The 17,376-nt window shown below is 31.1% G+C and overlaps 1 protein-coding gene across 1 annotated transcript in view; it reads left to right on the plus strand.

The window, feature by feature from the left end:
• Positions 1-2,080: 2,080 nt before the first annotated feature.
• The window catches only part of LOC113398695 (acetylcholine receptor subunit alpha-like 2), a 30,012-nt gene continuing 14,716 nt past the window's right edge, over positions 2,081-17,376 (plus strand). The window contains exons 1-3 of the mRNA XM_026637562.2: positions 2,081-2,458; positions 14,651-14,695; positions 15,751-15,860. Coding sequence (XP_026493347.1) covers positions 2,267-2,458; positions 14,651-14,695; positions 15,751-15,860 — 347 coding nt within the window. The 5' untranslated portion in view covers positions 2,081-2,266. The remainder of the gene's footprint in view (positions 2,459-14,650; positions 14,696-15,750; positions 15,861-17,376) is intronic.

Genomic DNA, 17,376 nt, shown 5'->3' on the forward strand with positions numbered 1-17,376 from the left:
ATGACGGTTATTTATTGTCTGGTGTTAACTTTAATGTTATAATAAAATTGGAATGATAGGTAATAACTCAGCAACGACATTACCACGACAGATGGTTATAAAGACCTAGTTCAATGCTTTTTTACCTTGTTGGTAGACAAACGGGAAAATGGGAGATCTGGTAATTAGTCACCACCGCCCGTAGACATTGGCACCGTCAGAATTATTAACTATGCCTCGCATAGTGAACGAGTAACCTATCTTAGATTAGAAGCGAAGACGTTTATGTTCCTTGTGTATCTGGTTCATTTACCCTTCAAACCGGAACACAATAATTTAAAATATCTGATGTGTGTGTGTGTGTGTGTACGTACCATGTAAATAATAGCAACCACGACAAGTATCTAATTGTTTTAAATTTTTTTAAAAATAATAGCACAATTCTTTTTTTTTCTCATTTAGTTCAAACATTTTTTATATTAAAGGCAAAGCAACATAATTTATTCTTTTAAATTATACTGATTAGATTTTTTTAATTAAATCCTTTATATTTCTAGCACAAAATTGAAGCTAACGAACTTTCTTATTTGTATTAAATATACTAAGTTAAGCTTACTTGATCTAGAAGTTTAATATAAATATTTATTATTTTCGGTTTAATAAAGTTGCTCGACCGAATAATAAAGAGCTCTAAATCAACATGAACGTTTCGAAGCTTAGACTGATTTTTCAAGTAAAAACTTGGCTTCAATTTTCCAAATGTACAGCAAAAAAAAACTCAAAACAGTCTATCAACTAACACTCGGTCGAGTCAATAACGTGGGCCGGGAATGAAACAAAAACGTAACGACAATCCAAGATTTGAAAAAAGGTGAAACTTTTTCGTTTAAGTTTGGAAACCTCCGCGTTTTATGTTCGAATTACCGTCAAACCTTTTGCTGCTACGATCGGGAGAAGGGACTTAAGTTTCTCATTCGCTCCGTACTTTTTATAGAGAACTATAAAATTCCCAATTTTGAGGGCGGCTGGTTTCTTTAATACCTGCTTGTTAGGTCCGCTCCGATAATACACGTCTGCTCTTTTTGATTATAAGATATTACGATTCACGTGCATAAAACGATTTATTATGAAATCTTATTTTTTAATATTAATCCCTACATTATAAGCATATAGAGTATAAATAATAATATATTTATACTCTAATTTAATATTTGTTTAAGATTTTTATTTATATTGTGTCAAGATTGTAAAAACATTTACTCCATAAATTTATAATAAATTTCGACGTATTGTGAACGCTCATTAAATTGCAAATTGAGCATCGATTTAAAATAAAATTTCGTTATTTTTATTAATATATAAATATATAATTATAATGAAAAAATATTAAATTGTATATAAACTAAGTTTCAAATAATCTGATAGATTTTATATATATGTACACGAGTTCTTACAATTCTACGGTAACATAATTATTATAATATCTATCTATATAAATATCTATAGTATAAAAAAGATTAAATTACATACAAACTAAGCTTAATTAAATAAATAATCTATTAACAAAATATTTTATCTCCACCTTAGGTTGTATTCTGAGAACATCTAACGCCATCTATTATCGTACGTAATGCACGTTGTAATGAATGAAGTAACGCGCATGCGTACTGAGATTGATCCGGCCGGCATGTACTTAAATAATGTATTCAGAGTTCTAAAATATTATGAATTGTTTTAAGTTTACAAATATAATATTTTTAAATTAACAAAAAAGTTAAAATTAAAAAGAAGTAAATAAATACATTTATTTCTTAGGAAAATTTAATTATTACAAAATACAAATTTACGGCTTACTTATTTCTTAATTTAAATAATAATATTCAACGCATTATTTTTTTATTATAAATAATAATTAATAATAAGAGTTTTCAAAGGATCAAAGAGGGATTCAAAGTTTGATGTACACAGTAAATTAATAAAAACAACTTTTGTATTGGCTATTGAATGCTTGTTTTATTCGGCACAATAAAATTCAGCGCGGAGTTTGCGCAATGGCGTCCGAGTTACCTCATTTTCCCGCCAGTAGAGGCGCCACGGTCGCCCAAGCTTGTCGGGCGTAGCTGTCAAATTTTAGAAAAAAAAAATACTTCGATTTTATACACGAATAGGAAACATTTAAAACAAACATTTTTTATTAAAAAATGACGCGTGTTAGGGGAAGTATATTGTGTTAATTTAAACAGTATTCTAATATATAACCTAATAAATATAATTGGTTAATGTTAAAATGTATCTGTGTGGAAGTGTTGTTATTATCTTTATTTTAACTCTATGTGGTATTAGTCTTGCTAATCCTGATGCCAAGAGACTTTACGACGATCTGTTGAGCAATTACAATAGACTGATACGACCAGTTGACAAAAATAACAACACAGTGCTAGTCAAACTTGGTCTACGGCTTTCGCAACTCATCGACCTGGTAAGAGATGTTCATAGACATTAAGACAAATATACAAATATTTATATAACATAAAGCTAGCGTTTCTATAAAGTGATTTAACTAAAACTCAAAAATTATTAAAATACTCAGTTGGGAACTTAATTAGACGCTCAGATTTACAATTGGTCTTACACTATAAATCCATATTGTGACATTTATTTAAGGTTGTATATGGTCAGAATGTACGAGATACTCGGAGAATGAAAAAAAAAAAATTTGTTCGAATACGAATAAACAATTATTGAACCATACCGAACTCGAACCAGTCACTGTTGTAAAAGTTACGATCTACAGAATAATACAACATACAAAAATCCTAATCAACAAATTTTCTATTCGCTTAAAGGGACAAACTCCAACGTTTAATTCCACGTGATAATAGCAATCGCGAAGTCCGCAAAAGCTATTTCACAAACGTTGAATTTGAAGTACATTAATTAAACATTTCACCGACGTCCTTTGGAGCAGCCTGGTGAAATAAAATCCAAGCCTGCCTTAAAAGAAAGGTGACAGTGCTGGGAAACAACTTTTGGGCTGTTGCTTTCGTTTTAATAAATATTACTGTGTTATCACGGCAAAGAAAAATAGTGTGGTCAATTGAAGGCGAAAATGATATGAGAATTATTGATAAACATTTCTCAAACAATCATGTTCACAGCTTCATTCATAATCGTAATCCTTATTATTTTATAGTATTTGATCCAAAATATGCAAGGCTTTCTTCAGTACATAGTATAAAACTAAGTCGTTTCCCAATGTCTGTCTGTCCCTGTGTATGCTTAGATCTCTAAAACTAAGCAACGGATTTTGATGCGGTCTTTAATGGGTAGAGTGATTCAAGATGAAGATTTATATTTATAATACATGCATAATATAATAGAGAAACACTGATAGTTTTAGAGGTTTCTAATATGATGTAAATAAACACATATTAAAATGCAGGAACTGTATTGTCTAATGACAAAAAAGCTATGAACATTAATATATAAAGATATTCTGTAGGATGGCATTGCACCCGTGCGAAGCCGAGGCGGGTCACCAGTTCTGTAATTTAAAAAAAAACACGAATTATTTTAGTTCGGTCTAAACGAACAAAAAACAAAAAACGACACCACGAGTCAAAGCAAGAGTCAATAAAAGGTTTGATTGCTTAAATGAAACGATTATTTATAAAATACAATTTTTTGTTTTTAAACGTAGCTGACTGTAGCCCTGTTGGCTTTACCTGTAAATATTGTTTAGAGAGTGATTGGTTAAACTATGCTGTGTCTCTTCTTTCGAATGTAGAATCAATGACGTCAGAAAGAGAGCGCTTAACTAAACAACTTTTATAAATAAGGTCTTTTTAAGGTTACTTAATTCAACAGTCGGGAAAGGGATTTAGGTATAATAAAATAACAGCGGCGTCTACGTGTATCCCGAGATTGTTGTTTGAAGTTAATTCAAACTCATTCCAGTTTTATATAATATTTTTTTTACTTGTAATCATATGTTGTTAATTCCAAAGTAAATGGATAGTAACGTTTTTCTTCTCCACGAAGCTTTTTGGCTTTTTTAATCAAATACATTTTTTTTTAAGTGATAATGATGATAATGATGATGTAATAATGATTTGATGTCACTTAAAAAACCGCTTCGTTACGTAACGCGTTACGGCGCCCGTCTGTCTAGATTCCCTTTCTCTTACGCATACGGCAGCGGTAGGCAGGCAATAACTAATAAAGTACATACACAACATTCTAATTTACATATTCAATAATTGTAACTAAGAATAAAATATATTTTATAATCAATAAAAGATTTTATTAATAAATAACCTTTCCTTACATTATCATATGAATATACATGACAGTTAAGTAAAAACCTAACATTTTTTAAACTATTTATTTCAATAATAAATAGTTCAACTTAAATTATTTTAAGTTATCACTTCTGTCGGGCGTCCCGAGACGCATATTTAGTTTTTTAATTTCAATAATTTCACATGTCATTTCATGATCACCAAACAAATAACTTCTAATTGAATGTCATTTAAAAAAAAATCCACACATTTCATCAACACCGATGCGCTGGAAAGTGTCGGGACCATAAGTCTATAATGCTGTACTATTTATTGCTTAATCCTATACGTGGACATCATAAACTTTTATTATGCATAAATGAATATGCCTGTCAGAGATTTCAGCATTATTTTGAATTTAGAATTATTTATTCCAATTTAGTGGCCGTTTATGATGTACATTGATTAGTGCACATCAAATAGATTAAAATTAATGTCGATCTATTGTACCCAATATCAGAGCACTATGAAAAAAAAAAACTTGAAATTCATCGCAAAATATGATCGTGACTACTATTAGAAAGATATATAGATATGATATATACGTATTTACTCTTCATTCTACCTAGATATATATCTAGGTAGTGCTGTGAGAAATATTAACCATTCCTTACAACGTTAATGCGCCATAAACCTTGTGAATTAACTGGAACCCATGAATACTCTGTGTCATCCATACTTTGCGTAAGCACACAAAGTACCACACACACACACTATATGCGAAATGTGAAATTGACTTCATTATTAATATTAATGGAAACAAGTGTCGTAAGTAAATTGTCAACTTCTACAAATAAGTGTGGTCTTACAGAATACCACCACTGATCTCCTTGTTTACTTGAACAGCATTTTATCTCCCACAATATATTATATTTAATTTTACGCAATGCCGCAACACCTTTGTATCAAATTGTAAATATAAGTTATTGTATAAACCGTATTGCTTTACGTTAAATAAGGAACACGTAACATAAGCATCGACGTAAATATTTAGTACGTTATAAAAAAATCGTCATATACACAAAAGTACTTTTCTGAATATATATAAGTATTTGCTGCAAAACGCTTTCATATACCAGTGTTTTTTTTTTATGAAATAGACAAACGGAAAAATTGGCCACCTCGTGGTAACTCACCACCACCCATTGACACTGGCGCCGTAAGACATTTTAAGCATTCCTTACATCGCTTTGCGCCACCAACCTTGGGAGCTAAGATGTTATGTTCCTTGTGCCTGTAGTTGTACTGGCACACTCACTCTTAAAACCGGAACACAACAATAGAAAGTATTGCTGCTTGGCGGTAAATTATATGATGAGTGGGTGGTACCTACCTTGCACGAAATCCTACCACCAAGCTTGTATTAACTTTTCAAAATTGTTAAAATATTTTAAATCACCTAGATCAAATATTTTAGAAGTTAAATAGGATGATTTTATTTGTGCAATACAAAACAAACTTGAAATATGGCGAAATAACTGAATTTTACGATTTATATCGAGAAGCGAAAGTATTTTGAGGAAAACGAAAAAGAAGAACTAACAGAAAGTAGGACGGAGTGAAAATTGGGGTAAAATTGAAAAGGATTTTTTTTTCTTCTTCTTTATTGCATACTGAGAAATTTTATTAATAGTGTATAATATAATATATGAAGCCGAGATGGCCCAGTGGTTAAAACGCGTGCATCTTAACCGATGATTACTGGTTCAAACCTAGGCAAGCCCCACTGAATTTTCATGTGCTTAATTTGTGTTTATAATTTATCTCGTGCTCAGCGGTGAAGGAAAACATCGTGAGGAAACCTGCATGTGTCTAATTTTCAACGAAATTCTGCCACATGTGCATCCACCAACACGCATTGGAGCAGCGTGGTGGAAAAACTAACCCTTCTCCTCAATGGGAGAGGAGGCCTTAGCCCGGCAGTGGGAAATTAACAGGCTGTTAATGTATGTATGATATATATACCGCATAGCATTTCAGTAAAAAAAAACAGTTAATTGCTACATTTAACATTCTAGTTGATTATAAAATTTTAAAAAAATAGTGATGAATAATAATATTAATAGAAGACGTCTTCGCAATTTCTTGCTTGTAAAATATTATGAATGAATTGAACGTTGATAATATCATATAAAATAAATATACTGACACTCCTCAATTCATACAGATCCTTAAAAGAAACATGAAAAACGAGCAAAGCCGTACTGTTCGTATAGTTAAATATTCATTTTAATAAAGGTGTCCCAATTCCATAATTAATTTATTCGTGGAGAATAATTCTGACCTTTTTAAAAGGCTATTTTGAGCGTGATCTGTATGTAAAGATATCTTTCAACGTGATTTTTTTAAATGATTATGACGACTGATGATCTTTAAAATTGGCCCAGGCGCTAATGCCAATGAATGATTATACAATAATTTAATATTATTGTCCTAGTATCTTGTTACAGGTTGTTGTTTGTTGACTGCGTATCGTCCTCCTAAATTATCGATAAATCCTTACATATCCTTACGCGTATATTTTGATTTTTTTTTCTTTTAATCATTCATATCATTTTAAAGTATATAAAGCCATGTCTAAAACTGAATAAGACAGAAAGGGCCCTTATCTACATAAACTCTAATTCATCTTCTATGATTATGACTTTTAAGTTCATTTTGCCTTACCATTTCTAACAGCTATTGAAATGTATTTCAACAAACGTGAAATACAAATATCTGAAATATTATTGTTTGTGGGCGTTCTTCCAGACCCGTGGAGCCTGCGGATCTATACATATTCTCTTCCGACTTTATTTGTTGTCGGTTTTGCATCAACAATTGGAAATAAAACACACATATCCGAAACGTTTGCTCAAAAACTAAGTCACACTTTGACGCGAACGAAACGATGAACGGTGTTTTAACAATAAAAACGATCAATCTTTTAATTAAGAAACTAAATCAGACTAGCGTGTGGTTACAGAACCTTACCTACTTATTGTACTGACACTGGCATTGCAAGAAACATAAATCATTACGCACGCCATCAATTCGACGCCGTAGATGTATGACGTTTTAAAACTCTCATTTAAAATCTGAAAAAATCAATACAAAACACTAATGTGTGGTGGCAGAACTACTGATAAGGGGTTGGTTTCCAACCAAAGGACTAACACAAATCCATGAACATTCTATATTCCATCAATTCAATGAGGCGGCAAATCTGATAGGACATCTTTAAATCATGTTTAAATGCATTTTGAGGCACGTGTCCACAATATCCACTCCGCGGCTGTGGCTAAGAATTCGTTGATAGAAAACCCCAAATAGCCCGACCCAGGGTGTGAACCAAGGAAACACTATTTAGCCACTAGAAAACCGAAGTAAGAATATTTTAAAATGAGATATTTTGTATGAGTAAATAAAATATTATATACATATATATATAATTATTAATTAATCCGGTAACTCAAAGGAAGTTATCCTGAGAAATTGAACGTGTATCGAAATTAAATCGAAGATATGATTTTTTTCTGTAATCCGTAGTGGAACTGCGTGGTAAACTAAGCTCCGAATCTATCTCCAAAACGAAGACGAGACTAATAGACTGACTTTAACCGGCTTATACTTTATACTACATTTCTTAGAAAATGTATACATCAGATTACTCTTACAAAGATTTATTGCTAAATACGGAATTAGCGCTCCAAAATTTACTATTCAAACTAATAATTAATTTGACACTGTGTATTAGTTTCGGTAAGTCCAATTTAGAAGGCCTTACGTTGACGTTACGAGACAAATAGGTTCAATGAAAATCAAATCCATCAACATTATTAAACAAGAATATAATTACATAGCAACAAGCATTATGTTCATACGTATTTGATGTTGTAAGAATATAAGGATTTTTTTATTTAATTTATCTGTATATTCTGTATGTTTCGAACATTCACTGATAATGTATTTTTTAATCTTTCCGAAAAAAAAATGATACCTCAAATAAGAAAGAAACAGCTTCGGGCGACCCAACTAATTACAAAACGTGGCTTCATCAAGCTCAAACTAGATTATCCATCTTACAAATGTCCTTGTATCCACAAATATATTATCTATGCATATTAAACAAGCATCCTGTCAATGCCCCTCGGCTAGGTAAAAGACTTCTTCATTCTTGAGAAGGTTTTGAGCTACCAAATTACGGGTGCTACAAATGTGGCAGAATTTCAGTAAAATTCGACACTTACAGTTTTACTTCACCTCCGAGCACTAGATAAATTATAAAACAAATTAAACACTCGATATCTAAGTTGTACTTGCCTGGGTTTGAACCCGCAACCTTTGGCTTAGATTAACGGTATCTATACTGATATATCTCGTAACCTCGGCTGATATATTTAGATCCACGATAATAAAACAAAAATGTATAATTATTATAATTTAAATAATATTATAAGTTATAACTTGTAGTGGTGTAGATTCCTCACGTAATTCCATAACTGTTAGCTTACTCGGAGAATGTTAACTATGGGCACAAAGAGAGGCACAAAGTAGAATACAAAATATTTACTGTATAATTTCAGTAGCTAACTTTGTGTCATACATATTAAATAGACTTTAAATTAAACACTTTGTTTTTGATATTGTTTAGATACTTAATATATAATAAAGTTCGCTTATTTTAATATTAATATATTATATAAATATATTTTTGTTTAATCTCATCAAAATAAACGTCCTTGCCGTAGTTTTCTTTGTTTATTTTATTTATTTTATTATTATAAGGCACACCAACGACAAATCCATAAGTAATTACTATGTGTACAAACTATCAATTATAAATCTCTATGATTATGTAATTTATAAGTATGCACAAGATTTACACGATGACGTATATAAACATCGTCGTCACAATTTTTTTTGGTACAAACATTAGTTGGTAACATTTAAAGTGATTTTGAAGTTATTATGTGATAACTTAACTTAATTAAAGTACTTAATGTTTTTAACTTCATTGGTAATTTTTGTATGTCACTACCGAACCCGCGGAATCCACCTACCGGAAATTCGTTTTCTGACCGAAGTCCTTCTGCAATTGCTTTTTAAAATAACAATAACGGTATTATTTCCACATTGTGTTATTAAAAAGAATCTGGGTTTTTATGGAGAATGAAACAAGGTCAGTTTATAGTATAACAACCTTTAAAATATTTGCCGTTTAATTAACTTTATTACATTTAATCAACGAATATAAATTACTTAATTTAATTAACCAGCATTACAGACTTTTTACGCAATTTTTCATGATAATGAACGATTTAAGTCGCCTAGTTGGGCGTAACATAACACATTTAATAGTTATACTCTCTAAAACCATGCATGGATTTTGATGGATATAGAGGAAGGGAACGACCAAAGAAACGATAGATGGATTGTGCGAAAGACGATATGTTTAGAAAGAACGTTACTTGTGAGATAACGTCCGACTGAGAAGTATGGAAGAAGAAGACATGCTGCGCCGACCCCAAGTAAAATTGGGTTAAGGGCAGGAGGATGATGATGATGACTCTCTAAAACCTACTCTGTAAAGTCAGACGCAAAATTCGGCATCGTCCTCGATTGTAAAATGACAGAAAGTGATTTGCGACAATAACTAAATAAATAAAGTAAATAATAATAATATTCAATTTATAAAAAATGCACGCGTAAAACATATGACTGCGTGTCAGTTTCCTATACGACACGATCGGATCGAGCAATCTCAAATTTGTTAATATCCTGATCGACGAGCGAATCATGAGCTTGCGGTAAAGATTACCTCGGTTTTACTCATGAGTGGTCGTTCCTGATATACGAGCTAACCAAACAGTTGCTCTTTAGAGTTTTGTTCACTGAGCGCTTTCAAATAAAGTTGATGAGTCGCGAACTTGATGCTAAAATATATTTCACATTTGGTCCGTAAATTTTTAATTTATTAATTTTCATTATCTTTTTTTTTTACTTTACATTAAATTACTATGTAAAGACAAATTTGTTTACATCATAATACCGAACAGTAAGTATCATTAGTCACATTGGATATGATGGAATCATATTATATTTTTTATAAATTAATAAAATATTAGAGCCTCCTTCACCTAGAACGCGATTATCTGAACATGTAGTTAATCCGTACAAGATTAAAAAAAACGAATACGACGGTTAGTGAGGTATTCCAAGGTGTTCTGTTGATCTTTTATTATATTTTGAATTATACATTTTTTTTGGTTTACACAATAGTATAATATTTATTGTGTGTATTTTATATGAAATTCTGGTAGAAATTTGATTCCGTTTAGTTCAGAAAATGTGAATATAATATAAGATTTTGTTTCATATAAAAAGTTTTGAGCCTAGTACAAAAAATGTCACTAAGAAAACCCAGTTGTAAAAATGCTCTATAAAATATTTATTGGATTTTGCATAATTAAAATGCAATAAAGATTTTTCGTCTAAGCTAGTCGCTAACTTAAACTCCAAAGGGTATGTATTTGAAATTAGATGGACGCTTGAAATCCCTAGGCTCGTTATTGCACCTGCTAAATCTCTTCTGGTTATTAAGACCCTTCTACGTACAAATGCATTATTAATTACAAACCTATTCAATCACAAAGATGCGCTACACGTAAAAATAATTACTTTTTAATGAAATTAAATTAACAAATATAATCTAATTTTTATTTTGCTATCTCTACTCTTAGGCGTCTAACGCACACTAAGACATCTTGTAAGCACGAGCGTCACTAAGTCATACTAATGCTCTCCTTCATGAGTAAATATGTCTATAGTGGACTTCAAATATACAATTAAAGAAAACGCTTCACGAAGAATGTGAACATACATTTATGACGTATTGGTAGCAAGTTAAAAATGTGTATGGGTGAGTATGTGGTTTCATTTTAGTAAAATTTAAATTACGTGAATACCTTTTTAAAAGCATTTATACCGGATTAATCGTTTTCACGAGAATTTTTAAATGGATTGTGAGCGAAATATTTATCAGTTACTTAAACAAAAAAATTGTCTCTTAGGTGAAAAAAATTTTAATGTGAATCTAACTAATAAAATAGAAAAAAAATCCTTAATAAACATTACTGATGATATTGGATCCATTATTTTTTAAAGATGCTTTTAAAAATATCTACATTCAGTGTGAATTGAACGCTCTTTACCTATGAAAATGAATATTTTATTATTAATGTATTGATAAAAACAAAAAATATTCCTGTATTCTTTTTGGGGAAAAAAAACCAAGCTTAATGCACATATTAAGCTTCAAAGTTCATGCTATTTCCACAAAACATCGTTAACTGAATGAATACTTATGCAATTATAAAGTTTAAGTCTTTGTTTACGGGCAAAAATATTTTTTGATTAGTTATGGTTTATTTAATTTTTTTTTCATAATTACCTTTCAACATTGAAACGCAACGTTTAAGTTGGCATTCCGCGCCGAGCGTTCACAGAGGGAGGACTTATCATTCGCCGTCGCGTGCCACACTCACACAGACACAGATTTTTTTTTTTTATTTATTTATTGAAATAGTTACACCATCAACTTAACACTAAACACTAAATTACCAAATGATATAGGTAACTTCTTTAAAAGTGTAAGCAACATTATGTATATTTTCTACGTAAGCCGGTACAGATATTTTCCGTCTAAGACTTTAAGTATTTATGTATTTAAATAATTTTTTTCAGCTATAAAAAAAAATATTCTGGGTGATATATTATTTTTATCGACTTCAAAAAAAAGGAGGTTCTCAATTCAATTTTTTTTAAATTGTTCCTTCAGAACCAGGTACCACGAATTTATTAATTAATTTAACCTACCAATTAAGGTAAATTAAAAAGAAACCATAGTGTCTTTAATTTATTGCATTTATTTAGGAATTCATAATATAGCTGCCATTTATAATTAGACTACCAGTGTCCTTAAGGGATACGGAATTAATTTTTTTAGAATTTGCATATCATACAAATATGTTGGACTACAAGTTTTGACGGTAAATTTGAAAATAAAATTGCTCAAATCATAAGCACCGCAAAGTTTACTAACTATGTGTATATCCAATATATTATAATTATTTCAGAAATAATTATGATTCGTATGTAATTTTATGATATAGAAAATATATACGAATTATATATATAACTGATGTAACAGCATCATGACGCTTTATATCGATTGGCTTGACAATAGTGGTTGTGCCTATTCACTAAACTACAATCACAGCTACAATCACACAATCTTTAAAATGACATATACTGAGAAATGGTAATTGGAATAAGCGCTCTTAAAATTATAAACGTAAAAGTGAGTTTGTTACGCTTATACTTTTTAAATACTCAACCGATCACCATATAATTTTGTATATAGTTTATCTAGGGTACATAAAATATCATAAGAATACCTAACACAACCCTCCTCGCAAATAGGATGAAGCTGCACACGGCGACATAGTTTAATTATATTTGTTTACTAAAAATTTCAACACATCCATTCATTTAATGGCATGTCGCTATAAAAGATTTTTATCGATGACTCGTGACCCGCCCCGTCTTCGCACGGGTTAAATTTATACGCTACGGGTACGCTGTAGTACTCGGGAATAACGCAATCCATCAGTGATTTAGTTTATTATTTTCAGAGATTACGCCGTATATAACAAAAAAAAACTCTCAATTTACCTCTTTCTAATAGTAGATATTAATCTTATATAAGTTAAAATATCTTATAGAATTATTTTGAAATATTGTAGAAGACAAATCGTTTATTTAGCCTGACCCACTATTTCGACAAATATGTCAGCGTACGAAAAAAGTATTGGGCAAACTTTTGACACTTGAATAACGCCATTCCCCTTTTAGAAAGCTTTGGCTAGTATGTTGGTTCCACGGTACAGCGAAACAACATCGAAATCGATGGAGACAAACTGCCCCTAGTTGATTCTCTCCTATATTATGCATGTTGAGATGATTTGTTGTTAATGTATATCTTGCACTGGACAATACTCTGTGCAAAGGCATCTGGTAGGTACCACCCACTCACCATGTATTCTACCGCCAAGCAGAAATAGTTAGTACTGTAGTGTTTTGGTTTGAAGGGCTAGTGCGCCAATGTAAGTTTCCAAGCTCGGTGGCGCATTGGTTATGTAAGAAATTGTTAAAATTTCATACGACGCTAATGTATACGGGCAGTGTCAACGTCATTTAAGTATAAATAAGGCATTTTACTTAATACAAGATTATATTCAACTTAAAAAAGTCTGAACTTATTTATTCATTGATTTTTACTTAATATTTATTGTACTTAACTCACATACTCTGCAATTAAAATGGTGAAAAAGAGTAACTACTGCGTTTCGATTATGATCGTAACAGAATAAAGAATATTTTGATTTTAGGCTTATTTTTCTTCCCTGGTAGACATTTTACAAAAAATATATACATTTACGTTTATTTAAGATGTTATACTGGTTAAGACTAAGTATGGGTAATTTACGATTAGAATATAATATCTGATACTAATATCAGATTGTTCTTCTACCGAAACAGTTATTGTATTTCATGGATGACTTTGCCGGCTTTAGTAGGGCTTTGACCAGACAAAGTGGGTACCATCTACCACTAGTTAGTGTTTCAAAATGTCAATAGTATGTATTATTGTGTTTACATCTTATATCGAACTAGTTGTTGGAGTATGGATTCAAAGAAAATGTGATGACTTGAATAAAAAAATATATATCTATAGTTTAAACATTTTTGTCATGTTTCATTTTTATTAACAGTATTACTACACCTTTGGTGTATTATAAGTGATTTTGATGCTGGCGTATAATTTCTTGGCAGATTTCCAAAGACGCTCAATCGATTGGCTTAAACCAATATATAAAAACCACTAACCTAGTAACCTTACTACTAAATCAAATATATGTATGTAAGTGGTCACCTCCTCTTAATATAAACGAACCCTTACATCTTCAATACTTTGTGCCTTTAGTTAATCTCACTCTTCGAACCGGGACATAACTGTACTTTGTATTGCTCTTTAGCGGTAGAATATGTAACGAGATGATACCAATCTACCCTGACCTCATCATCTACAGACACTACATCAAGGACGCAGCTAATCTTACCATAGTTTATATTATAATACATAGGTACCTTTATTAAATTTATTTAGACGCTATGATTATATAACATAATAATAGTATGTAGTTTTTTTTTTTTTTTTTTATTTATTTACAAGAAATAATCTTTTCATTTTATAATATTAATGATAGTAAATATATTTTCCATTTCAGAATCTGAAAGACCAGATTTTAACAACGAACGTGTGGCTTGAGCATGTAAGTCATTCATAAATATTACAGTACAGTCACTACTTCATTCATGATACGTGAGTTATCATATATGAGTGTTTAATTAACACAGTAACATAAATAATATGTAGATATTTAAATCATTTCGAATATGATTACACATTTAAGTGACTCTCAGAATTGTACTAAATATAGACGGAGTAAGTACCTTTTCATATGTGCACGGTCACAGTGCCGTGTCAAGTTGTAATGTATGAACTATTAAGAGGGCTGTCCAAAGGTACGGCAATCGTGCTTTGACCACGTGTCGCTCGTCTTCGTCCATATTAAACACGTTTTCGACTATGTTATGTATTGACAGCACGAGCGACAGCTTCGACCTAACATATTTATCATCTTACAAATTTTCTTTTTCACAAATTATCGATATTAAATCAATATTACAAAGATACTATGTTTATAGATATTCTCTAGTATTCAAAAATTTTTCGTTACGTTGGCTGTATGAACGGTTTCGATGCAGTTCCTTATGACTCTGATAATAGGCCAGTCAAAGCTTATTTAGGCATTAAGGCTAGCAATAATAGGCTTTATTGACTGGCCTATAAGGCAGATCGTCTTTTAGACGTTTATGTAACTCGTCAAATAAGATGTTCGTGTGAAAATGTATGTGCACGGAGAATATGTTACAATTATCTATACCCATATGTTATTTATAATAAGAATAGAAAAATACGAGAAAGGTTACCGTCATAAAAGACATTTTTAATTTTGCTTGTCTTTTTGACCCACGCATTTGATATTTTGATAACGCATAAGATGTTATATATAATTTTTACCAGTACAATTACTTGGATAACTTATCCAAAGATTATTTGCATTTTGATATTATTTCTATTTAAGGAAAAAAAGGAAAAAATAAATCTTACCTTTATCAATAAAAATATATCAAATATTTCATATTTTTATAAATATTATATAAATACATGTGATGAGTGTTTAGGGTATTGATGGCGTAACTTTCTTTTTCCATTATTATTTATTACATTGAAAGGCCTCTAATAATGGTAGAAACATTTCAGGAATGGGAGGACCACAAATTTAAATGGGACCCTTTGGAATACGGCGGTGTGAAAGAACTTTATGTTCCCTCGGAGCACATTTGGCTTCCGGATATCGTTCTATATAACAAGTAAGTGGATACAAAAAGCCTTCAGCATTTTACTATATTTATGATCTCGAAGCGTTTCGTTTAGGTTTCGTAGTGAGAACAGGTTATGAATATTTTTTGTCTAATGAAAATTTTTCGTTTTCGCCCATACATATTTAGCAACTCCAAATTTGTTTGATAGGAGAGTTGAAACAGTATGGATATAGAATGCTGGTATAGAATTTGTTCTATGAGGTATATTTTTTTTTTATAAATTGAGTTGTCTGCGACCTTATAGAATAGAACTTTTTATGACATAGTTAGGCGGACGAGCAAATGGATAGTGGTCACCACCGCCGTATAGACAATGGCACTGTAAGAAATATTAACCATTCCTTACATCGCCAATGTGCCACCAACCTTGGGAACTCAGATGCTATGTATGTGCCTGTAGTTACACTGGCTCACACACCCTTCCTGGAACACAATGCTACTGGGTTCTGATGTTTGGCGGTAGAATATCTGATCAGTGAGTGGTACCCACCCAGACGAGTTAGCACAAGGTCCTACCACCAAGTTTATATTAATCTAAAAGTTTCAAAAAAGACTTATGACTTTTTTATGCTACTATTTTTTTTGCTCACCCATTGATACCATTAAAATCAAGTACCTCAAAGACTCGTATACTGGAAAAAATCCAACAACCATACACAACAAAAGCATTCCCAAGAATAGTTAACTTGCAGTGATTTATAACACACAGCGCCGGCCATACAAAAAAGGGATAAAGGCAAGCGAATGATATATAGTTACGAATAGATTGTGAATTTAATTTGAGAAGAAGAAAAATTACGTGATTCTTCACATGTTCTTCTGCGTGAAATCTACACTTGGAACTGTTGGAAATTTTGGATTCAATATAATGTTATAAATTGATTCGGTGCTAGTAAGAGCCTATTCAAATAATATTTTGATTTTGTAACACTGAAATAAAATATTATCTGTTTAAAAATGTATTTCAATTCACTTCGTATTCTTAAACGCCTTTACACGAAGCGATTACCATCTGAATTTTGATATTACGGACTGGTGTCGGCAGTTAGCTATATTGGACGGCTTAAGGTAACTGAGGCGAGATGAATAATGCCATAAAAAGGATAAGACCGTAAAGTAATATTTAAAGACATATACGTACCTATGTAAATGATATTATATATTGAGATTAGCTATAATTATATATATAGGTATATATTTTAGTGACTCCGAACTAATAGTCCAAAAAGTTGAAACGTTTATTTTTATGGTTGATACTTTGAAAAATAAAGGCATTTCATAATAATAATAATATAGTAAAGAAATTGCCTGCAAATGTCTCACTTTTGGGCTATTGTTTTATTTCACGCGGATTTTTTAATAACAATTTTGTTTCTTGTCATTTAATATTATTTTCAAGCATTGTTTATTAATTTCAATGTCTATTATTTTACTTTGAGCACGAGCTGAATTATGAGCATACAGGCTTGCTTTGCTTTGCTTGGCACATAGCCCATGATCTTCG

Source organism: Vanessa tameamea, chromosome 14 (genome assembly GCF_037043105.1).
Source record: "Vanessa tameamea isolate UH-Manoa-2023 chromosome 14, ilVanTame1 primary haplotype, whole genome shotgun sequence".
Classification (NCBI taxonomy): Eukaryota; Metazoa; Arthropoda; class Insecta; order Lepidoptera; family Nymphalidae; genus Vanessa; species Vanessa tameamea.